Genomic DNA, 25,625 nt, shown 5'->3' with positions numbered 1-25,625 from the left:
TATAGCGATGTAATCGTTTAGTTGAGTTTTTGAAGAAAGAAATCATTTTCATCGAAAACAAATTCAAAATAATAAACTCATACATTATTGAAGCGGTTTTTATTAATTCTATGTTTTCAACGCATTAAGTACCAAGATAAATAAACTTTTCATAAAAACTCCCAACATTTTTCAAACGATGCGATAAACATTTTCGGTTAGTCGTGTAACAAGGGGACCCAGCACCTCCGGCTTAAGAACATTCTTCCACATTTGATATAACAACATTTCTGCCTCGGCTGTGGCACTCCGCCCGCTATCGTGAGTCATCTGTCCACCGACTTTCGATGTATCCATCGTAAAATATATAACTGCCCTATCCACTAGCGGTTCTTCCGGATCACAGATGCTGTGAAATGCTTGTACTGCCATCGGTGGTATGTTCTCCAAGTTGCGTACAACCATGATACCTTGCTCCTGCAAAGCGGCCTTTTGCAGTGGTATAAACTCGCCAAAATCCCGTTGAATGTCGGCGCGCTGGAAGTACTTTCGGTCTAGCAGGATCGGTTTCGTTCCGCCGAAGCAATGCGCTGTTATTTTGCTTATGGTTTCAATAAAACGATCTACCATTTCAATCGATCCGTCGTGTAGGAAGAGAAACGTTCCAGGCTCACGGCGTTCCTTCTGATTGTTTGCCCGGCTAAAGCTTACATTAAGCGCATCCCACAAAGTGTTTTTGACATTTGTGTAACTTTTTTCGAGGTTATAGAATTCCTCACACTTTTCGTGAATGACAGGTGGTTTTGTAAAATATTTCTGCACTTTATAATGGACTACATACCCACATCCGATTAGGAGAATAGCAATGAGAATGCAGGCAACGGGAAATTCGACTTCATTGTTAACACTTGCTTCCGTATATGGTTGTGGTGGTTGCTTTTGGTGGGGGGTTTTTGGTGTAGCGATCTGCTTCGATGGAGTCTTTTTGGATCGGTTGGCCGGCACCGGTAGTGCCTCTGGCTGATATGAAACAGGTGTGGCTTCTTTCACAAGTGGTTCATCGTCATCAGTACAATCTTCGGAAATTGAACCATCAGTATCAATCAGATCATCTCCATCCGTGTACGGTAAGGTAGAATTACAACCGCTCACTTCAATGTTGTGGGTAGAGTTATCATGCTGCCTTTCCACTGACCTAAAATATAATTTGGATTAGTTGGAACATATTAATTACATGATGTTGAAGAAGCTGACTAACCCGACGCTAGAAGACTCAATCATTGTTTTGTCGTCATCATGGGATGGTTGACGCACACTTTCCAAGGTTTTACGTGGCTTGGGACCAGATGCATTTTGCTAAAATTCACGCATTCAACAATTTCTCGAAGTTTAATAGTGCAAGAACATATATTTACCTTCCTGGTGTCCACCATTTCGTTATCGTCCCTTATTTTCTAATAAAAAATGCACACACGGTTTCTCGCTGCCGGCTCGGGATCAATTTCGTAAACTTCGAAAAGCGACAACAAAAACAATCGTTGAAGTTTTAAGCATTTGTTGTCATTTTGGGTTTATAAACGAGATTTCTAAGTTCGAACTTTGACTCGAAACGAAATCAATTCGAAAGAAATGAACAAAATTTGAATCGACTGTTAATATTTTCATAAATCCAGGTTACACTAGATTAATAGTTTTATGTTTTGAAAGATATTTTATTTGAGATAAGGTAGCAGATTTGTTTGCATTTTTGTCTGGGATAATCCTGGTGGCTACAAGGCGACCAATTAGTCAGATTGGCAACATAAAAGTTCTGCTACTGCCATTGATTTAACTTGTTCGATTTCAAGAATCACAAACCATGCTTCTACGGAACGTTACATGAAGTTCCTGCATCCTTGGAAGGATTGAAACAATTCAATTCGAAAACGTTTCAAGTACTTTTTCAAGTAGGAAACGTTTCAGTGCTTGCATATTTCGTCAAATGAAAACAATAAGGCACTGTCTGCGCAGAATCGTCCTCCCTAAAGAAGGGGACTTCGGCTCGTTGTTTTTACTGCACAGATGACAGTTTCTTCCGGGAATGCTACGCGTGCTTGTGCTTCGGGAAAAACCACGCCGTTCGTTATCCTGCACATGGTTGCGGTAGGTTGACGACACTCGGCCGACAGTCTAGTGGGAAAACTCGTCGCGTACGGGTCGTGCCGTTGTTTTTCGCAACGACGGAGAACATTCCAGTTCGCGTCTATTTGTGCGCTGTTACGTATTTGACGCGCGGGATTCTCGCACGAGAAAACGGGTGGACTTTCAAGCGAAAGTTTTGGGGTCAGAAATAAACATAAAAAAAATTAAGGACCGTGAAGCCTAAGCCGGGAAAGGAAACCCCCATAATCCAACCGTCGTTAGTGGTGTGCAAAACCGGTGGGTCTAAGCGATTGCGGTTCAGTATGTGGACAGTGCACACGTGTTTCGATGTAGTTGACCTAACGCGGAGGGTGTAGAAATTGGCTGCCTAGGAAGCGTGAAATCCTTTACCGCCCTTTGACCCCGAGCGTGAAGTAAAACTAAATCCCATCGGCTGCTTCCGGCCGCCGACACTCCCACCCCGCTCTCCTTCCTCCCGATCGGGTGAGTAGTCGTTTAGCCACAACAGGGTGTCACTACCGCCGCGGGTACCTTCACTTCCGGCACCTTTATGTTCGTCCGGGTTTCAAAAAAATGGATTGATTAATGTGTGGAACGTGTGGTTTCGACGGTGGTGGTCTTGGTTGTTTTCCGGAGCAAAGGATTCACCATAGTTCGGGTGAGCACAGTTGGTGCCCCCGCCGGAAGTGCTTATTGCCCCATTCAAAGGCAAGCCCGGAGTGCCACGTTGGGCCTTTTTCGGTCGTTAGTCAGGTTTGTGTTCAGCATCTCTTGCCGTTTTCGCTCGCAACAGTCCTTACTGTGTTTCCTAGTCGTTTGGTATGCTAACGAGGTGAAATGTAATGGATGTAACCACCGCAAAGCTGTGTTATATTTCGGTCATAATTCTAGCAGTGACTACCAGCGTGGTAGGTATAGTTTGAAATTTGTGGTGTACAAGTTAGTGGGACAATTCTTGAGGCTGACTTCATTGGAATAAATAATGTGAAAACATAACAAAATATTTCAGATCGATGTTTGCGGCTTCTGCTAGCAAAGGGTGTGGACAAGAAAAGGTTTATTTTTTTAATTTAAAGTACATAATTACGCCGAAGGGAGTATATTTTGGAAAATACAGCCAAACAAAAATACCGCTTCAACTTCTCCCCGTGAAATATTGGAAGCTTTCCAATTCGGAGCCGCAACATGCGGGTGCACACGGGTCGTTCGTCGAAGGGAGTAACATTCGGCGAGCCAAAGCACCAACTGCTAGTTGTAAAATCGAGCAGTCCGTTCGTCTGCGCCGCTTGGGGAAGGTGTGAAAGTTAAATTTTGATTTATGACCTTATTTATAGCGAAAGTTTCGCCCCGCGGTAACGATCCACTCCAGCGGGGAAAGGGAAGAAAAACCCCGGTCGCCACAAACACCGCTTCCCCGCGCTCGACGAATCCTTTCGCTTCCTTGCCCCACGGTTAGTCATTAGCGCCAGGCGAACGGAAGCGGAAGCTATGTCTCTGTCTGTAAGTGTCGGTGTTTCGGTGCTATGTTTCGGTCGGTTCCCATCGGCTGGCGGTCCAGTGGGGAATTAATGGGTCGAGCATTTCGACTCCCCAGGCTGCGATTGTGGTAGCTGTGGATGCCGTTGGAACGCCGTAATGGAATTTTTAATCAGAAATTAACTGTTATTGGGAATCGCCGGAACTGAGCTATTGACTTCCGAGAATCGCGAGAAGCTTCTGAATTGCCCTAGATAAAGATGTTAAAATTAACACTTGTTCTGGGGCAGGAGGTTGGCAATTTAAATCAATAAAACATCCTAGAGGGAAGAAAATGTGAGGGAATAAAAGATTTAAATTAGTTGCGGTCTTTGCTTCGCCTCCAGGTAGAAACATTTGTTTTACCAACTTTAATCAAAATAATAATGTAAATATAAATGAAACCAACTTTTGTCGTTTCACAAAACTGATTTCAATACACTTTGAAGACACACCGCCGCCTCAAACCATTTTCGCCTTCAAAATTTAATCAACCGTCTAAAGACCTACGGTTAGTTAACATTGGCCCCGGTATTCCACGGACGACGAGCTGTCGACCGGCCGGGAAAGCGATAGCACCGAAACGACATCCACATCCATGGTGCTAGATTATAATTCCATTTACGTCCTCTATGACACTTCGGGTATCGTTAGTGCCGTGCTAACTTTTATCAATTAGTTCCCTCCGGGAAACTAGCACCACCGGTTTTCCCGGTGGTTTATGATATGCTGCATGCACGGGTGGAATATATGTAGATGTAATGGATGTCCTTCCAGGCTCCCCGCTCGGATCCTCTACCGGGGGAACCGTTGGTTGGCTTGCAAGAAGAACGTTATCTGGCGCAGTCATCTATGCAAATTGAGCCATCGTCGCGCTGGCTGCGACAAGAGTGTCGTGCCCGAACGTGGCTCATGATGCCACGGTGTATGTGTGTGTGTGTGTTTGTGTAGAAGATGGTCGACGAAACTTCTATTTCTTAGCCAACCAACCACACACACACTTACACACACCGGTACGTACGCAGCCACATGCCACGGGAGTGAATGACAAGGCGCCTCCATTGAAAGTGGATGCCGGGAGCGGGGGGCGAGATCATGCTTAAAAAGTGGCACGTTTGCTTGCCTAAATAGAAAGTAACGATAGCATCATCGTCGTAGCATCGTGCTCTGCCTAGGGCACGTTGGCCATCGAAGGGAGTTTGCAGCAAACGTGTACGATAATGGCTGCTGCGTCGTCATGTCATTCGTCGGTTTTTAAAAACGAAAGCACGGCACACGATGGATGCATCTTCAAAATTTGTCCCACTGACATTAAGAAAGTGGTACGGCCGCAGCGGAATGGTGAGGGTGAACCCAGCACAAAACGGTGTCATTTTGTATCCTCTTTTGTCCTCGCAGCGTCGTCGTCGTCGTCGTCGACGCAACCGGTGACATGTCGTCTTTCCCGAAAGCGTACGCGAAAAGCACTCCCGAGGGAGAACCCGCGGAAGATTGAACGTACGTTCGTGTTGGCTGCACCGGCAGCCTAAAGGTTGCCTGCTTCCCTGTGGCCACTATGAAAGGTTCCTGGGACGGGATGGTGGCAAGGATTGCGAACGGCTGTGGAAGGAAGGAAGCAACAATCTCCAGCTTTTCTGACCCACAGAAGAGCGGCCCTAGAATGTGGCAAAAAGGCGTGCTCGGAAGCCCGGCTGAAAGAGATCCTTATCGGTGGGCCGAGGCGTATGTGTGCCCGGCCCGATGGCGGTAAGCGATGTCTTAATCATGGCCTAGTCATCACCTCACCCGGGAACGCAACGATGTAGGGCTGCGGGAGTGTTGGATTGCTTACCATTACCATTCTTGACACACGGGTAGCGGCTATAAGAATGAATACTTGGCCTTTTTGCCTTTCTAGAACCCTCCACACATTCACGCACAGCCCTCCTCACCATGCCTTCTACGGGGGCTTACATTACTTCTGATGTTCACTGTTCGTTAGCCTAACCTTAGCCTCCCAACACCCAACAATCATCCGTCGTTCGCCCCCGCGGGGTTGTTTAACTCAATTTCCCCAAAAACGGCTTAGCTTTTACGAGGATACGTGATTGGGGAGGATTTTCGCTTTTATCCGGTTTTTTTCCGCTCCCCATGTCCCATGTTGTGTTTTTCCCCTTTCCTGCACTCCAGGCCCAAACTGGTCCTCGCGGTCCGTGATAATGTAGGGATGCGTTGATGCGAAAAATAATAATGATGAACTTGTCTGCCTTTTGCTTTGCTCGTTGTGTGGTGCGTTTTCGGAATCGAAATGGAACGAATTACCGTGGCTGAATACCGGCAACTCCGGACGGGAAAGATCATGTACGTGTGTTTGATAACGAATCAAAGAAAAATGAATAAAAAAGTGGTGGAAAATAGACCGCCGCATACTCCACTACCTCCCGGGTTGAACGCTAGTAGCAACAGTTTTAATCGGATTAATTTTATCATTTTTGCCGTTTTAACGTTCGAGAGCGGTAAGGGAACGGGGGAAATGGGAAACTTTTCCATCCCAAATTTCGGGATGGTACATTCTGCCGCCAAAATAGGTACCTGCCCGATCTGGAAAAAAAAAACGGAAAGACAATGTCTCGAACCGGAAATAAGGTTCGTTTGGAAATTAATATCCTCCACGAGGCATAACGGAATGCGGAGGGATTATGTAATGGACAAACAATAAGTTCTGAAAAGAGCGAGAGGATTTATCCGTCCTATGGTTCATCGAATGATTCTGGCGATGTCTTTTGAAAAGCATGTTAAATAAAGTAGATCAATATCTGCACAAATACTCTTATTTTGAGAAAGAAATTTCTACTGCAATAGGTATCATTTGCAAGATAAGCTATTTAAAATTGGAAAACTCCATTGTGAGCCATTGAAATGATAAAATTCATCACCAAATTGCTTAATCTTCAAGCAAACTTGTCCATCCATTTCTTTTATGGTGATGCTAGGAAGCATTATTATCTTAAAATGATTTATTTGGTAGAAAATCTTATCCGATTGGTAGGAGGTCTTAAATCCTTGGCATTAAATGTTGTGAAAATTTAAAGAATCCTTTTCTCTCCTATGCAAATTTAGAATGCTTCCATCGTGATGGAAATGTGTTTCGTTAAAAAAATCTTTTTGCATGAAAAATTAAACAACCAGAAATGGGCAGCCATAGGATAAGAGAAAATTAAAGTAATTAAAGCAAAACATTTGATCAGGGGAGGTTTGGGAGATTGACTCAACTTTTTTCGCTGCAACAAATCCTCGACTTGCCGTTACTCAGCAAAGTCTTTAATGGCGCTCCCTCACTTCGCCACGTCGGCGAAACATAATTGCACCCCTGCAAGCGATGGTGTCAACAATGGACGAATTAAATTTTCTTCAAAATTCAATTTACTTCCCTCTCGTTCCGCTGGTTGTCACCAAAAACTGTCCTGGCATTTGTGTTTCAGCGTCTGTTGTGTTTTTCAGCAGCAATGCGCCCTCTCTCTTGCTCTCTTTTTCCGTAAACCGTACCGTGTCCAGAGTTTTGCCTCGAAATGATCGAAACATCGGAAAGTGAAGAAATACTTTCCAGCCTTAGGCCGGCGGTTTTCAAGAAAGGACAACTTTCACCCGACGTGAAGCCCGGCAAAGATGACGACAGGCGGGAGAGCCTTTGAGGGTGGAAAATCCATTTCCGACTTCCGGTGGGGGTTTCCTCAGGTTTTCCTCCCCGCACTGCAGTGCACCGCGTTGAATGGTTTTGCTTTTGGGTGGGGATTCCTGTACTGCTTCTGCGGGAGTTTTCCACCTACCCTACCGGAGGGAACGTTGAGCCGAATTTAATCATTCCCGAAGCACAATGAAAGTGGAAGCATTTTTTAATAATGTTCCGGCAGGAAAAGAAAAGGACACTCCTTTTCCACAGCCCTTCGTCAAACGGCATGTTTGGAAAGTTGTTTTCCTTTCTTTTCATCGGTGCACGCAAAGAGCGACGAATGTTTTCTTTTGGCGAACGAGAAACCACTAAGAAATGTCTTATTCAATCGGTCGATTGAAAAATGGAAGGCCAGCGCGTCCATAATTCATGCTAATTGAAGTAAACTTTTCCCCCTCCATCGGATGTCGGGAAAACTCATTCATCCTTGAATTCTTTTGGGTAAGGAGTAGGTTTTTTATATTTTCATTTCGGGAGAAGCGAACGAAGGTGGTGGGGGGGGGGGGGGGGGGGAAGTTTTACTACTTTGCTACAAGTTGTTAAACGTTGTTCGTTTTAATTTAGTTCGTTCACCATGGAACGCGGCAAAAGTTCCGAGAACCAACAAGCGAAACTAGCAGATAAATGTCGCCGAAAGAAAATGAAGCAAACATTCTGAAGCGTTGGCCAATTGCGCTTTCCGCAGTGTGCATGTGCACGTCCGTGGGAAATGGTTATTATCGGAAGCATGGTATCGGCGGGGGCGGAGTGGAAACTATCGAGCGTTTGCAGAGTGGCAAATAAAACCAGGAAACGAAGGAAAACACTGGGGAATGGAAGTGGGAAAACTAGAAACTCGGTGGGAAAAACCGAAACGTACAAATGGAATTCCAACACTGCATCGAAAGTGGTTGAAAACACGAAAGAATGATTAAGGTTCTGCAGCGGCTCTCATGACGAAGTGCAACTTTCGACAGCGAAATGCTTTCACCGACGCGGGATCTTTATCGTTCCGGGGGAGCATTCATTCACGGTTCTCGTGGCAAGGAGAATGTGCTAAGCAAACACCGCCAAAGTAAAGAGAAGCTAGTAAACAGTTTCCCACTGGACAGTAGCAGCTGTTTCCCAAAAAAAAAAAAAAACATAACAAAAATAAAAGTGAAGTAAAATAAACTTCCACCATCCCAAGGCGTCCTTTGAAGGTCCTTACAAACCAGCGTCCATTTACCTTGAACATCGAAACAACTGCAATATGATGTTGGGATGATTTCGCTCGGTCTCCTGTGTTCGGTCGATGTTTTCTATCCACTTTCCGATCCGGACGTTGAAATGGAAACACCTGCGCCCCCTCGGTAAACTTCCGCGTGGAGTAATTAGTCTGTGCTGAAGAAATTAATCTACTAAGTAGGCATCTGGAGAGTTCGGTAAAGGGAACTTTATGAAGTTAGCAAATTATTAGCTACGCGTTTCAGCTTGCGTATCTTTTTCTTCCTAGAAACATCCGATGATGATATACAATCCATCAACACCGGCTTTCGGAATTGGGGAAATTTTCGTAGTAAACATCGTAGTAAGCTGTACAGTGGTTTGACAGTGGGTAAAATAAAGGGGACGGGAAACGAAGCGTAGACTCGGAAAAAATGAATCGGATGAAGATAGACTCGGAAAAAAAGATCAAAATTTTTGTGTTTCAAAATTCTTTAAAAGATAAGTTAAGTTTTTTGAGGTATGTTATGACTTCTCCATCAGACGAAACTGAACATCCCTTGCTGCGATACTGTCATTCCGGTACTCTTCATCACGAGTTGATCTGCTCAATCTGCTGGGATTCACTGTCGGAGGACATCTGCCTCACGTGCTGTGGCCATTTATTTCACGCTGATTGTTTGGAGCGCTGGCTTCGGTGGTAAATATAAATCACTGACACGTCACAATCCGTGCAGCCGTCAATTAATTTTGCTAATGAAGTTTCGGAAGGTAAACTTTTCCTTTTTTTTATCGATAGCTCCACCACTTGCCCACAGTGTCGCATTGCGTGCCACTTGTTCCATCGCGTGCCCTCACATGGTGTAGCGTGCCATAAAAGGTCACCGGGGTCTGCATTCGGCACCGAAAATCGCAATAAACCTTTCTCCCCGGAGGAAAATCAACGGCACGAAGCTGGCGCCGGGGGGAGTTTGTTTGCATTCGTGATACTTGTAACGTGCTGTCGGTTGCTGCAAAAATATCTTGCTCGATTGTGAATCGATCGGTGGTTTGTGTCTCGGCTTAATCGAGCTACGAAGCTGATCGCGTCGGATCGGAATGCCCCAACACCGTTGCTGTGCGCCCTTCACTGGGAGTCAACAAATTTTAAACCTGCATATAGGTGTGCAGCCTTGGCATCGGTTACTTCTCGTTCCCCAAGGTCTTCGAGACTCGGTTAACCTTTGCTGATGCTGATGATTTGACGGGCATGCGGTATTGAGCGATGCGTGTGAGGTCGTTTCGCTGGCTTAACTTCCACCGAACGCTTCGTCATCGTCGGAAGCTAATACATCATTAATGTTTATGGAATGCTGAATTCGGAACGAGGCTGGGATAACGTGTTTCCGAAATCGAGCGACGATTGCACAACGTGTTCCATTAGCACCGGAGGACGCGCCATGGAAGACGACCACGACGGCGACCACCGAGACGCCGGTTGCATGTAAATTTAGAGCGGAGAATTGTTGTTCTACCATTTACGGTACCGTGATCTACGCATATTTGAAACGAGCTTGCTGTTACAGACGCTTGCGGCCACATCGGAGGGCCCCGGAATCGTCTACCGAAGTGGATTTTGTTTATTGCTTCCGAAGTCTCTTGTTGCGAGACCATTTGCAATCCCCCGGCAAAGGTATCCACTTTCTCCTGAGGAGAATGGCCGAGATGTGGATCGCTCTAAGCCACCGCTTGAAACCTCCCCAAGCATTAGTGTAGGAGCTGCATAGGCTGCAATATACAGGTCACGCCGGTTGCCGGTGGTTGCAAATTGAATATTTATCGTACATTCCTCCTCCAACTACGCCAATCCATTGTGCCACCTCACCTTGGGCGTCTTTATTAGTTTCCGAAAGTTCCTAACGGACCACCACCACACACACACACCGGCTCACCAGCTCGCCCGAACGGCCCATGAATTTTGCGGTCTTAAACTATTATTCGCTTTCAATTGAACCTTCGCTCCAGTTGAGCCCCGGACCAAAGAAAACCGGAACAAACTGCTCGACATCGTACCGGGTGGCCTCCGGGGGGCAAACCTCTACTCGGTCCCGGGAGGGCGCATGAAATGGTGTGGAATGTGTCGACCTAGCGAAATCGAATTTTCCAACCCCCACCCTGCCGCTTTCGAACGGTGGCCATTCTGCCGAGTTCAGCAGGGAGAGGTGGTGGAAACGGATGGGATTGTCAATGGTTGGGTTTATGTGTTTGTGCGCACACGGATCATAACTCATTGCGAAGGTACGGGAAGGGCCATACGCATTGCGAACCGGTGCAAACGGTTCGCCCGAGCTCGGTCGCTTTTCCGCAGCGAAGACAAAAGCTACCACCGGCACTAGAAATGCAAATGTGCAAATGCATATGAACCATTGTTTCCACGCTCGGTAGAGATTGGACGATGAATGATGGCAAGCGCCTTGCCGCAAAGATTGGGTTCCTTCTGCCATCGGCGAGGAGAGTTCCTCGCACAGCCGAGCAACTTTTGTGATTACTTTTGTACAATAGAAAATATTTAACATGTCAACGTAGGAAAATGTCACCGCGACAAAAGGCTTATAGTGAAAGAAAAATGAAACGGAATATGAAAGAAGATCAATTGCATATTTTTAGAAATTTATAACTATTTCTCACACGAACCACTTGTTATTTTATATTTTATTTAATTAGTACTAATGTTATCAAATGAATTGATTTGTAAAAAACCTTTTTAGAGCAGATTTGCTTTTGAGAAAATTGGTTTTCTTATCAATAACAAGAACGGGTTGATCGGATACGCAACTCTTGAAGCTTACTATCTTTTTTCTTTCCCATTGTTGTTGATCAAATGTAAAGCAGGATAACCATTCCTTAGCTGATTTAAAGTGTAGAAGTTTTTTACGTAATTTACCATTTTTATGACGAACAACAGTTTCCATATGTTGTTCAAGATCTCTTTCTATTCTAGTATGTTTAATCTTAAAAAAAATTAGTATGGTGTACAAAAATAAGCTGGATATATAAATTCAGAAGGTAATTTGATTGGTCCTTTAAGTGGCGACAGTAATGATATGATTCGTGCTTATTAGCGTTTAAAAGCCTCATCTAATAAGGATATTACTGTCAAAATTATAACAGATTTAAAAAACAGAATTTTTTGTTGGCTATTGTTACCAGAATATGTCTCTTTAAAAGTATATATTATGAACTGCGAACGCATTTCCCGACACTCGGCAGTGGAAGCCTGAAGCCCTGTTAAACGACTCAGAGCAGCATCCAGCCATGCCGACACCAGAGGCGTCGATGGACACAGCTCTGGCAACAAACAACCCGTCGGCCGCAGCTTCAACCGTCAACCACAAACGAGCGGTTGCAATACAGTCTGTTCTCGAGTTACGCGGTTCTCGACTTACGCGGATTCGGAGATACGCGGTTTTCAAAATTTGACAGTAGATTGGGTTTATTACATCGATTTAAATTTCTGAGATGTACAACCACACGAATAAATATGTAAATTACGCATTTGCATAACTTACGCTGTTTATTTCGTTTGTTGCAATTTATGTTGTTTGAAAACGCTTGCATTGCATTCATATTAATGGACAAAGAAAAAAATTGAATATCCTATGATACATGTACACAAGAGCTCGATCTCTTACCTCCTAGTATAAACTATGTGTCAAGCAATATTCGAGATACGCGGAAATTCGAGATACGCGGATTTCTCTGGTCCCCATTATCCGCGTAAGTCGGATACTGACTGTAGTTGAATTATCATTTTTCATTAACAAACTTAATATTCATTCTTCATTACCATAGCCAAAGCATGCATATTCATTCGGAAGCCGCGCGGCGATGAGACACAAGCGGGAAAAAACATAAAACAAAAACTAAACAAAAACAAAACGGGAACCGCGTCGGGGTGGTTTCTGGTTGTTGATAGGTACAAGCCCTTTTTTAACGTTCCGTTTTCATTCTCCCCATTTTCCTCTACCAGGCGGACACAGCCAGCGGCCCCGCGAGGGAAAGCCTGCAGCGATCTCAGGAGTTGACTTACCTATCAACCGCCTATCTTGGTCACCGCAAAGCGTCCGGAATGGAATGCAGATTCCGCTGAATTGAGTGACAGTTTGTCGCTTCGAAGGCAGGCCCGGCGTGAAGATATCGCTCCTCGGCCGGTTTCGTTCGTATCCGTTTGAAGTTTTATCGCAAAACAATAGGATCGTCAGGTCCCGTCAGGCGCCGGTTTGGGGAAGAAACTGCATATGGATTGACCAAAGATGCAACAGAAGAAAACCGAAAATAAATAAAACAAGCACGGGCAATCTTTTACCATCTCGTTTTGCAAACGGCGTGCGGAACGGTGGAATAAACTTATTACACGCGAGAATGCCACAAACCGGAATGTAAGTAGAGGCAAAGCCAAGAACGCCCATCACCGTAGAGAATGGCAAAGGCTGATGCTGTGGAATAAGTGAAGAAAAGTGAAATCAAAACAGAGAACACACCCAAGCGGAAGGCGAACTGAGGAGCGTAAAATATATTAATGAAGCACCGACGGAGCAAACGATCGGCAATGCTCTTAAAGTCGGCCTCCAGTCGGCCAGAACTGTGTGTGTGTGTGCAGGCTGTGAAGAATCTGTGACCGCAATTCGCAAGGAGGGCAGCTTCTTCTAGGTGCGCACGAGTGAAAAGACACCCCGAAGAGTTCTGCAACGGAACACGCGGCCCGAACAAAGGAGATCGCGGAGCATACAACAATCATAAGTCTTTGCCTTTGGGTTGGCGGCTTGGCTCAGCGTGCCATCTCTCCACGGTTTCCCACCATCGCCTTTCCGCCTTCGGCTCCCGCGCGGAAAATCCCCTACGCTGATGAGGATGCTAATGATGCCGGGCATGATAATGGTTCGGGGAAATTCTGTGCAGTCTGAAACAAAACCACAGCAGAAGCAGAAGTATCTGCGAGTATGGTGGAAGGACGTGGGGAGTATATAAACATAAATATCATCTAATTTGAATTCCCTTAAAACATTCAACAACCGAATTCACAACCACCCGAGGGCCACAAAGGGCGCACATACACACACACAGGGATTGGAGAAGAGAGCGCCATCAGGACTAAGGATTGCTGAGGGCAGGAAAAAGAAATTCGAATCCCCGAACAAAAGCAAAGCAGAGCTTTGTCCCGGTGTTTCTTCTGTCGTTTTTTGCTAGAGGTGAAAACGGTCGCATAAAAACGGGGTTTCAAAAACAAAGGCAAACTGATCCGGCAGGCCGCCTTCTGGGCGGAATGGTGCACTGATTTTCGGAGCTCCCGAGATCCCGGCAGGGATTCGTTTTAACCCCGTTTTTTTTGGTTTCAATGCTCCAATGACGACCGCATCGACCCTCCCGGTTCGGGCATGTTTATGTTTGCGTTACTAAACGATAAACCCATTCCGTGCGGTTCGTGCGCCACAATGAGCGAACAATTAGCCTGCTGCAGGTCAAACAACCGGTACCGGCACGGACTGTCATCCTTCGACGGTTGTTTGCGACGGGCGGAAGGGGTTACGGGCGAACCGCGGGACGATGCGATGACCACCGACCGAAGCTGAGACACGGAGACGACAAAGCGATCGCCGGATTTATCTTTCGTGTGTGCAATCGAGCGGCTGTAGTAGGAGTGTGTGGCGCTAGATTAACGGGCTCTCCGAGCTCTGGAACTTCCATAAGTCCACCGTTCCCGGTTCCAAAGCGGTTTGGGATACCGGATCTCAGTGATAACCTAGTGAAGCAAAATGAACGCGCAGTCCCGGGCGCACCGGAAACCGCCGGACGTGGAGGAAGCCCTGTCCTCCATGCTCTGGACGCCGTACGACAACAATCTGTCCGAGTCGGACTCGTCGGACGAGTCGGAGGTGCTGCATCGGCTCAACAATAACTATGCCTTCCTCGGCCCCGGAGCAAACCGCGACCACCGACGCCATCCACATCGTCAGCAGCAGTCGCTGATGCGAAGAAGTCTGTCCGCGTGGAGCTACCGCACGAGGGCGACGGCGGGCGGTAAGGGGGGTCCGGGCGAGCTGCAGGCGGGGAACCGCTTCAGCTATCCGTACTACGATCCAGCCGCGCTCGGCACTCTCGGTTGTCTTTCCGGTGGCTGGGACGGTGGTGGCTTCGGTAATAACAACAACAACCACGTCGACGGTACCGTTGCCGGCTACGACTCCTGCTACGGCTCCGCCTACGACACCCCGGTGACCGCAAGTTCCTACGCAAGCATCCACGGGCCGGGCCGGCATCGGGCACCCTGGCAGACGGTGCAGACGCCAGCGCACGATGCCGAGAAGCGACCGTACCTGCAGCTGCAAACACCGTTCGTCGGCCGGTGGCACCGGGCGCCGGGGTTGGAGGGCCCGGCGCCGGGGGTTTCACCACTGGAGACATCTTCCCTGCCGTTCAGTCTGCTCGCCCTGGACAGCTCGAGGGCGGCGGGGGGCACCGGCAGCGGGGACGGGTTTGCTGACAGCTACCGAGACGATTATCAGGTTAGTAGTCCCGTTTTGTGTCATTCATTAGTGCCTAATCGGAACGCTCTGTTCCTGGCGATTGTATACTATGGCAGCACAAATGAGTTCCTCGGCTCGGAACTGTCGGAATCATCGGTCGAGGGGACATTGATATCAAGAAGGTGTCGTAATTGAACTTGTGTGTGTGTGTGTGTGTGTGTGTGTGTACTCATCAGAAAGCTGTTGCGTTATGCAATCCACAATTTTTGCGGTCAAAGTCAGCCGTCTCCGTTTGGCATTGGATAATTGGAAAATGGCAAGACACTCGATGAGCGATTGTCAATAATTAATGCCATGCATCTCGAACCTATTAAATAGCATCCGATGAAATTTCATTCTCCAATCTGTGCGGTATTATACCTCATTCTGGTGGTAAAACGGATAAATCTAAATCGTTCCATACTTCTACGAACCTAATCGCAACAGCATCGATAATCGTCACCCACTCCCCCGAGCTGCTAATTGATCCAATCGGTTACGGAATTACTCACCGGATTCATTGGAGTGTGAGTGCGGCATTGCGGGGGTCATTTTATCGCTGAAAGGAAGCCAATCTATCGGAGCAGAAAGCGTTCCAATTAAGGGCTTGTTCTCCACCTCCGCCTCTTCATCCGACACTTCAACACGTGTCACGGACGTCCACACACACGCGCGGCCCTACAGCCACTTGGGTTCGTTATCACCTCACAGGAAAATAATCCCTCAAGCCAGCGCGCAGCGAGGGTTCGATGGACGGTCGTTTCGTTCGGAGCGGACAAAGAACAAAGATGGCGCGTTAGCGCGTTCGTGTATCGCAAACGGCGAGCCTCCAAGGTGGCATTGAACCTGTGCGGGGAATGGTTTAATAGTTCACCAGAAAGGCACGCTTATCAGTGTTGGGATGAGTGCGCTAATGAGGTTCCCACTAAGTCGGTTCGCGTGTACTTTCGATAGGGGTTGCTTGCCCCTTCCTGCAGATCGGTGGGGTCTATGCGTTCATTAGGGCCTGAGGCTCACTGACAGAGGCTCGTGGCGAAAGGTGAGAAATACTTCCGATTTAAGGCCCGGGAAGGTCGCGCTTATCGCAAAGCCCCTAAGGAAGCCCCCTGTGCGTGTCAAGCAGGAACGTCCGGTTTGGGGTCAAAACGGAAACCACCGGTCGCTTCGCCGGAAGAGATAGTTACGGCACGCGCGTCGGATGGCGCATGAAGATGTAAATGGTCGATAATTATCTCGCCATTTCTCGAGAAATGGAGGGTATTGTCCGCCCGGAGAATCGAACCCGATTATGTCGATCACACTGCACTCGATTGGTTACGGAACATTGGGTATTTGTGATATTTCAATCACCCACATTGATAGCCATGTTGGAAACAACCCGGGTAATCAGGATTTACATTTCGGATTCACCAGATATTTCCTCCATGTCGCTGTCATGCTCGTGACAGCTTATCTTTCTGGAGCGTGGCTTAAGCCGACCTCAATAAGTTTAGTTATCAGCTCAAGGAGATTTGTGAAACATGTCCACAAACTAACAACAAAGTGAACTCCCTTCCGGCCGTCGGATTGTATTATCAGAACAATCTATTCATTTCTATTGACCACCTTTGGAAGCCCCTGCAAATCCTCTTTCACGAGTGGACGCAACCGCGTCCTCCTCCGGCGAGCCGTCCTAATCCCTTAATCTATTTGCAACGGAACCCGGTCCGCTTCCGCATCGGTCCCGCTCAAACAAATGCGAGATTATACAGCATTATTACCATCATCATCATCATCATCATCATCATTGTTGGCCAGTTTTGATCTCTACCGTGGCTGTATGGTTGTTGTTCGGTTGAAAAAGTGTCATCTACCGGTTTCCACCAGTACGGTACCGAGTACGGAGTTTGCTGGCAAATTAATAACCATAGCGATCAGGCTCTCTTCCTACTCCACACTCTTGGAACTCTTGGACTACCCTTTTCTGTGCGGTAAGTTTGCGGCTTTCTTTCCAATTTATCACGCGTCAACTCGAGCGCGGAGTCTGCTAATGTCTTCGCTCTTCGCCTTCGTCATAGCGGGCTTCTTTTGACGACAGTTTGTAACACTTGCAACTCCCGGCCGAAGGTGGGAGCTCTTGCGAACATGAGCAATTGTGCGCCGCGGTACCCTTGGCCGATCATCCAGAACGGTTGGACGAAATCGGTTTCAAGATCGGTCGCTGGTGACGAGAGCAGTTCCGCGCCGTAACGGGAATTTGTTTCGTTGGCAAGTGGAAGGCAGCGAGAGGACCGACAAACAAAAAAGTACTAGTACGCTAATGTTGCATGAAGGGCACGTTGGCCAAAGGGTTGGTGCGAGCATCCTACCGAAGCCAAGCGATTCCGAAACTGGTCCGGTTTGGGATTGCAAACGCATCGTACTTTCCGTTTGTAGAATGCCGGTTTGTAAGTCACTGATTGAAAGGGATCCCAACTTATCCAACATTTGTGGAATAATTGCTTCGGTTTAGTTTAAGATACGCCATTTTTCGAAATAAATTTTGTAAAAGTATAAATTTTGCCCTTGGTGTTGTTTATACAGCTAGATCGATGTAAAATTAAACAGTATTAAAATTAACTATGAAAGATGACTGACTATCAATGCAAAACTGATAATGCTATAGGGTTAGTGAGGGCGATGCGTGTTATTTTGGCCCACATGGAAAGGATATCAATTATCACATATTGATTTCAAATAAATGGGCTGACAATAAAGTACTCGTACGTCACACTTTTTATTGTGTTAATAACGATGTATTCTAGTTTGTTGTCAAGTTTGGGAGCGATTGTACAAATATGTTTCGAGCAATAGGTTAAAATTCTATGAAGCTGTAACTTTTTCAACCCATCATGCTGTAAGCAAATAGTTCGCCTATAGCGAAATATAAGCAACCAGTGCGTAAAAAAATCGGAAGTAATGTTTTCCTTCAATGTTGAGTGTTTTTAGAATTATCAAGACTTTAATAGAATTTTTTGAGCTCGAAAAATACTTTTTTTTCGGTCCAAGGAAATCTGGTTTGGACTGACACGAAATTTTTATGCATTAAGACACTGACAGCTGATTGTTAGAGACTATCTACAAAAAAAGGCGATCAATGGTAAAGGTAAATAGCAGTTTCCAAATTATTTTAAAGATTAGTTAAATCATAGAATACATAAAATAAGCATCTTTAAGTGGGCCAACATATTTTCTACAGTACCATACAAAGTTTATTTACATGATCGTTGCAATGAATACTACGATTTCTTTGGTGGTGACCCTCTTCTAAGTGAGCCAAACCTAACTTTTCCACCCCATATTCACCATGCATTATTTCTATGTTGTTACATATTTCTAGGAACATTGTTGAATGTGAATAGACTTGATAAATTTAGCTCAATTCTTGACTCGTTGAGCATGACATTTAAATATACCTTCATAACTTTGGAATACTACTTGGAGATTGTTGTATGGAGAAAAAAAGACACCCAGAACACGTTACAAAGTAGCTAAGGAATGGTGTAATAATCCTCCCCGAGACCAGCACAAAAGCAAGCTTCCGTGCGTAGTTCTTAATCCTTTTCCGGCTTGCTCATGTTCGGAACGGAAGAGATCAGTTTTCGGGCAGCAAGTGGCGAAACTCCGTCCAAACCAACGGTGGTCCATCCCGGTTGACCTCTGGCTTCTTACATGCCGCACATGCCGTGCGACGCTGGCTTAGTAAATCATGTCCGGGCATGCACGAACAGAACGAAGCAACCGTGCGTTGCGAACGAGGCGACAAGCATAAGCGAGCATAAGAACGCGGGGGGAGGAGGAATTGGGTTGGGGTTGGGCGGGGAAGCTGGGACGCGAAAGGTGAATAAAGGCACATAATGGAGTGGCCATAGGAAGAAAAAAAAACATGGGACACGACGAAAAGTGGCGCGCCGTTGTGGTTGGCCTTTCACCGGTCGTCTGGGTTCCGAGATTTTTCTCGTCCATTTATGTTGCTCTGCTGCTATGTGTGCTGATTATGCTCTGTGTAACCGTACTGCCCGATACTGGACGTGCAGAAAGGTGTGTGTGTAGAAAGGGCGCGTTTGCGTGTGGGTGAAGGAGTGATGTATAGTTTTCCCCCACTCTCTGTTATGCAGTGCGATCATGTTTCGCCTTCTTGTCAACAGGTTTATCCACCCGGTAATGGCAATGGCAACATCGGCCGCACCAACAACAATCCCATCGGTGACGACGGCGGTACCTGTAACAAAAGCACCAACAATGGCAGTGGCGACAGTGGGAGCGCTAGCAACAGTTTGTGCATAATTTCCGCAATGCTTAAGCCGGACGCGCACCTCGGCGGTAGCAGCGTCGGAGACCTACATTTGGCCGCAGCAACCAGCATAGGCCAGCCATCATCCGCGGCGGCTCAACTGCAGCATCATCGGTGGTTGCATCGGAAAAGTGCAAGCACGTGCTTGGTGGTGGCGCAGGACGGGACGCAACTGGCCGACCGTGGACGACCAGGTCAAGGTAATTTAAATTTGACTGACTCATTTCCTGACTACAGTTAGCAAAACTTAAAACTGTAGTTTGCATTTAAACAAAGTGTCTCCAATCAAATGTACTTCCCATGTATGTTTGTATTTTATTATTATTTTTTATGCACTCATCTAAACAAGTTCAAATTTCAAAAACAATCACTCTTGTTTGTTGGTGTACAACATAAGAATTTAGAAAATAAAATACAAAAGAAACATAATTATGCTCAAACCGTATATGTATGGAACCAGGGTTGGTGTTTGTGGTGGTGGTGGTGTGAACCTACCAACACCACCACCAAATCATGCACAACCGGGTGAATAAGGGAGCTTGGAACGATACATACCATCGGGGCCAAAAGCAGTATCATTTCAGAGTGACCAACAAGTTATACAAATATTTCTTGAATAATTTTTAAAACACATCGTTTTGTTAAATTTACGTTAAGTTTTTATACTAAAATTTTGTTTTATTTTTTATGTTCCAAGAATTGTTTGAATTCTTAGTAAAGGATGCATTACCTAAAAGATATAGATCCAACAAAGAACAACACAATTTAAAAGAATCCACCTATTTATTTTGCAAATAACAACTTTTTGATATATATCTTTTGTAGGCTGTGATTCTCATAGAAGTAAGGGATACAAAATCGGAACTAGATGAAGAACTTTTATGAAAAATTTTCGAACATTTGACACAGGTGTTAAATTTTTATTACGAGACAAAGTAGACACTTGAAGATGACAATAAGAGCTCCAAAAAAGATTGTTCAACTGTTCAGAGTATGCCAACCGTCTGATTGCGTAGACTTGTTGTAGCCTTGGCCATAAGGGTTAATCATGTTGTTCATGCTTTGCTTATGCGTTCCAGATGCAGTCGATCCGATCGCACGCACACCAGTGCGCCAGCGCGCAGAAGGAGGGGAAAAAGAACCCGTCGAACCGTGCGCGCTCCTCAGCGGACTCAGTAGTGTGCGGCAAGCGAACGGAGAAACATCGTCGTCGTCTTCGTCGTCGTCGTCGTTGTCGCTAGCGCCGTCGTGGACCACGACGTCCGGTAGTGCGCAAAAGGATCGTGCCGTTGTTGTTGTTGACGTTGCGTCTAGTGGTGGTGGTGGTGGTGCGGAAGGATCGTACGGAAGGAGCTTCCCGGAGAAGCGGCCGGAGGCGATGCGGCTGAACGTTCCGGCGGCCGGTCTGGCCGAGGGCAGCCGGACAAGCGTCTACATACCCTCGTCCTCCCAGTGTCAGTCCTCCACGTCGAGTGCGGATGGCGCTGGTGGTGGTGGTGGTGGTGGTGGCCTCCAAGCGCTCACGATCCAGGTGAACCGGTTGGATCCAAACAATCAGCAGCAGAACGACGTCGTCAACAACCCGTCGTCCGGCGTGAGCATCGTGAGCTGCTACCGGGCGGCGGCCAGTGTTGGCGGTGGTGAAGATCAGCAGAAGGGTGGTTCGAAAGCTAGTGGCGTCCAGACGCAGCCGGAAGGATCGGTGCGTGCAGATAATGGCGTTCGGGGGGAGCCAGTGTTGGTGGGCGGTGACGGACGTGTCACCGGTGGTAGTGTTGTGCTTGAAAAAAGTGCTGTAAATACGAGTGTTGCCTCTCCGGAGCAAATGGTTCAAGTTTCTAGTGGCCCCGAGTGGCCGACAGTGCGCGGGCAGGGTGACGATCCGCCAGCTTCCGCCGAGGGGCAACAAGAAGCTGGCGGTGGTGGTGGTGGTGATGGTGTACCGAGTGTTTGTGCGGGTTCTGCTGGCCCTCCGCGTACCTATACATCGACCGAGGCGCAAACGGATGACGCGATCCAGGTGCAGCCTCAACCGCTTCAGCAGGCTCCGTCTCTTCAGCTGCACTCGGCGGCGGCAGCGGCAGGAGTCGGCCCGTACGGGGCGGCTGGCGGAGGACCCGATCCAACCACCCTGCTCGGGGTGCACGTTGGCGGGGCACTGCTGATGGGCGCCCCTCCACCCGCTCTCGGGCCAGTCCCGGGACTTCCGCCCGGGGGTTCGGAGTTTAGCACGCGCGAACACCGTCGACGGGAGAGACGCGAGCGGCGGATGGCACGCAACCGGCTCCAGCATATCCACCCGCTCGAGCCCCCGCCACCCCCGGGCGGGCCCGGCCTCCATCACCGGTCGCCGCCGCCCATCGAGATCATCCCCGACATTCTGCACAGCCATCTGCCCCCGCCGTACACCACGCTGCCCATGGGCGCCTCCCTGATCCCGCAGATGATTCCGGCGAACTCGGCGGCGGCGGCTGTGGCGGCCATACCGGTCCGGGCGGCCGACGACTGCCGCTACACGTTTCCGATTCCGATCATGCGAAGGTAAGTGACCTTCCGAAATCCGGACACTGATTAATGTCCCCACTCGCGGTTCAACTTGTGTTTACTTTCTCTCGCCCTCGGCCTCTGGGGGGGTTCGTGGGCGCCGAGAGGTTGTTTGTCTTTTTTTTTTCTTCTCTACTATTGCGCACCATGACACCCGACGAGGGGGCGACTCGACGGGACTCACTTTCTCCTTTCACGACGATGGAGCCATTTGCAAAAGCAACACGAAAAGACGCACGGACGGCTTAAGGGGGGGTGCATGGGTCGTTTTTTTTTGCGCGATAGGAAGTGAAAGGATTTGGGTTTACCCTGCCTCCCTCTCACTTCGTTCCCTAAGCCCAGGCCCAGGAGTGGAGGGTCAGGGTAGAGTCAGTTCTCCGTACACCCGGGATCGCTTTTGACATCCCATTTCGCGGGCGGAAGGCGACCGGGGTGCGGGTTAAAACCATCGCACGCAATCAACGGAACACCACCGCGGCGCCGACCGATGGTGCATCCGGTTCGATCGTGCCCATGGTGGGATGATCGCGCCGACGCGGGATCTCTGCAAAACAGCGTCCGCAGATAATGAGCGGATAAAAAAATGGCGGAAGAAGTTGGCGAGAAAGTTCCGGAGTGGACCGGAGCTCTTGGGCCGAAGCAATCCCTGGGTGATCGATAAGATTATCCGGCGTTAGGCAATGCGGGTCATAAACATAGACACTTTGCACACAAAGAGATGGAAGGAAATCATAGTAGGTGTGCTATTGTCGATGTAATTTGCAGTAGTCGTAGAAGGCTTTGCGGTTTGCTACAAACTTTAAGGTTTTCTTTTTACGAGTTTGTATAAAATGTCCCCTCCATTAAATCGGACACTACAGTGAATTGATCTGCAGATAGTGGAGACGACGACTTGGTGTACGCGAATATCTACCGAAGGATAGTTTATTCTAGAATCCAGAAAACGTAATTGTGAATTTGATGCTTCAACTTTATGTTGGATTAGAAATTGTGTTACTCGGAATCGGAACAAAATAGAATGCTCGAAGGCTCAATCTAGAATGGCTAAGGTATGAATATTAGAAGGTACGCTGGTATGTAAGACCACTTCTCTTGTGAAACTTACTTGAATCAAATTTATCTAGTGAACTTACATTTAACTAGTGAACTTAGCACGTTAAGTAATCGCTAGTGTAATAGTGAATTACGCTGGTCTTTCGTGTATCGTCGATATTTGTGCTTTGTTTATGTGTTGCAGTTTGGTAGAAGTTGCAGCATGTTTCCAAAGCTGCGTCTAATACTTTGTTGTTTATTGTTGAAAATACAAAAACTACGCTAAAAGTACATCCGATCCGATTAAAGTGCAATGGAATGAGCTATTGGTTCCTTTGTTTACGTTTTGACAAGATTACACAAGCGATTAGAGGGTATGGAAGCCAACATTCTTTTTGACAGATTGAGCAGCGGAATTACCACATCGATTTTGCTTCGGTTCCCTGTACCCATGTACCCAAAGCATTTTACCAAAGTGTAACTTCTTCTCATGATTCCCAAGGATCATCAGAATGGTGTCACCAGGAATGGTGTAAAAAACATTTAGCAACTTAATCCCTCTCGCAACGGGAATCGTCGACGAACTGCTCACAAATTGAAAACCTGCAGCAGGAGAACTTCTCAAACCGGTTGAATATGTTCAGGTATGTTAATTCACATGCCGTGTGTGACATAATCCGAACAATGTCATCATTAGCGCGTCACACATTGAATGAGGTAGATTGTATGAGTTGCCGGCGCGTTCTTCGTTTGTTTTTGTTTGTTCGCTCTAAATCCTTAAAGCGTTGATCCTCGCGATGCCAAATTTCTACCCATGCTACGACTCGCCACGTCACGAGACCTTAATTAGCCAGTGTATTTCGAACGGTGAGGAGGAGGAATGGAAAATCCGTTTCTCATCCGGTGCGCGGTTTTCCCCCGAAAATCCCCAGAATTTCCGGGGGGAAGTGGGCACAATTTATGATTGTTTCGTTCCGTTTACTTTCGCTGACGTACGTTGGCCGCAAACGCAGAGCACACAGAACCTCGCGCACATTTGTCTTTGGCAAGCGCGATGGCGGCCACCGCGACCCTGACAAGGCCGTCCGAGCGGGAAAACCCCCGGCTGCGGGCGTCTCCGGCCACCACCACCTTGCCTCCGCCAGGGGAACGAGGTGATACGATGATAAAAAAAAAAACAAAGAACCCAACTGTTTCCGCCGAGGCGTTGACGGAGTGAAACGCAACATAGAATTTTAACCCCGTTTCGAGATGAGGGAGGTCTTTTCCGTGCTGATTAATTATTCATGAACGTACGGCAGCGAGACCGTCGCAGAGTTGGCCGTGGAATTTGTCGTTTTTTCATGCGTGTGTGTGTGTGTGTGCCTCGGAATTCTACACCCCGAATTATTAAGTCCCTTGAACTCCGGTCGGCGTCGGTGGATGGTTCCGTGGGGTTCCGTTTTTCGGATGGAATTTGCCATTGTCGTCCGTTCGCTGGGAAATGGAAAAGTGAATAGCAATACATCGTCGTGGGCTGCTCGGCACAATGCGCTAAATCATAATTGTGTTGCGCCCGGAAGGCGAAGAAGCTTCATGCTGCCGACGCGTAATATGGCCCCTTGGTCGGCTCGGGGACGAAATCACCAGTATGCGATCGCTTTCCCTCGGCGTTGCGTACGGCGCGGTTACCTTGTACCTTTTGCTTTTTTTTCGGGGAAAATGTTCGATAAAGGGAGATTTTTCCCTCTCGACTATCTCCCTGAAGGGGTGATTCCACTCGCCGAGGGACGTGGAGCATGAAGTGGCCGTTGTAAGAGAAGCGTAAAGCTGTTACGTGATAAGCTAAACGTGATGGGATCGCTCGCGAAGAAAGTGCAACCCTTCTTCACCTGAAGTTATTCAGTTTGGACTTTCATTTGTGCTGTGCAGCACAGTGACCGCACTTTATGACCAGTTCCGGTGTGTCGCTCGGTGGTTCCGCCGTCGTGGGTGGCTCTCCTCATGACATAACCAATTGTTTTCTGTGCATGTTGGGCTTCACGAAAAGCTGGCGTTGCGCTCCGTGGAGCGGTTGATAACGCTTAATTTTTCCATTTGTGTGCCGCTGGGGATCCTACAGATGGCCTAATAAGAAGAAATGTTAATTTCAGCTCGTAAGCTTTGACATGTTTACATAATTCAAGCATGGGCAATGCTTATGGATGCCAACGAAAACCACGCATAGTTGGAAAATTGTGTCTAAATACAACAAATAATAAGCATTTAAAGGCAACCAATGTAGGCCGTGTAGCTTCAGGGTCTTCAAATTAAACCTAGACTCTGCCAAAACGGTTCATAACTTGCATGGTATTAGGTTTTATGATTGAATAGATTAACATCTGAAGCGTTTTCTAAGATTTTCCAAATCATCCTAACAATTCAATGCCTTTTCAAATATGCCCCGAATTGTTGCGTACCCGAGAAGATCACTTCCTTCCGCAAGCCGACTTTTGGTGGTTTGATGATGATGAGACGATGCTTTTACATTTTTATGCCAAACTCCACCCACTCGCCCTCCCGTGACCCAGGGTGTCGTAAAGTCACCCGGTACCACATTGCCATAACGGTCTCTTCGGGTGTTGAAATTCTTCTTCGCAGCTCGCTTTCTTTCCACCACAAGAGCCGAGAAAGCATTCCTACAAAC

At 47.3% G+C, this 25,625-nt stretch overlaps 2 protein-coding genes across 2 annotated transcripts in view; one reads left to right on the top strand and one right to left on the bottom strand.

Annotated features, from left to right (window-relative positions):
* Positions 1–75: 75 nt before the first annotated feature.
* On the bottom strand, positions 76–1,485 carry LOC131263445 (uncharacterized). The gene is made up of 3 exons (XM_058265646.1): positions 1,395–1,485; positions 1,238–1,335; positions 76–1,174 (listed from the first exon to the last, which is right to left on the bottom strand). Exons 1-3 carry the CDS (start codon positions 1,410–1,412, stop codon positions 172–174), a joined length of 1,119 nt encoding a protein of 372 aa, XP_058121629.1. The 5' UTR covers positions 1,413–1,485; the 3' UTR covers positions 76–171.
* A 12,837-nt stretch (positions 1,486–14,322) lies between these two features.
* Positions 14,323–25,625, top strand: part of LOC131264894 (uncharacterized) — a 119,736-nt gene continuing 108,433 nt past the window's right edge. The window contains exons 1-4 of the mRNA XM_058267160.1: positions 14,323–15,072; positions 19,239–19,584; positions 20,464–21,021; positions 21,055–21,925. Coding sequence (XP_058123143.1) covers positions 14,323–15,072; positions 19,239–19,584; positions 20,464–21,021; positions 21,055–21,925 — 2,525 coding nt within the window. The remainder of the gene's footprint in view (positions 15,073–19,238; positions 19,585–20,463; positions 21,022–21,054; positions 21,926–25,625) is intronic.

The sequence above is a fragment of the Anopheles coustani genome, chromosome 2 (assembly GCF_943734705.1).
Source record: "Anopheles coustani chromosome 2, idAnoCousDA_361_x.2, whole genome shotgun sequence".
Taxonomy (NCBI): Eukaryota; Metazoa; Arthropoda; class Insecta; order Diptera; family Culicidae; genus Anopheles; species Anopheles coustani.
Note: the sequence above shows the minus strand (reverse complement) of the source record. Positions and strands in the feature narration are given on the sequence as shown.

Bases quoted from the DNA above. Each gene is read 5' to 3' on its own strand.
- LOC131263445 (XM_058265646.1), bottom strand. The intron at 1,175-1,237 runs GTTAGTCAGCTT...ATTATATTTTAG, and splicing joins ATTGAGTCTTCTAGCGTCGG to GTCAGTGGAAAGGCAGCATG.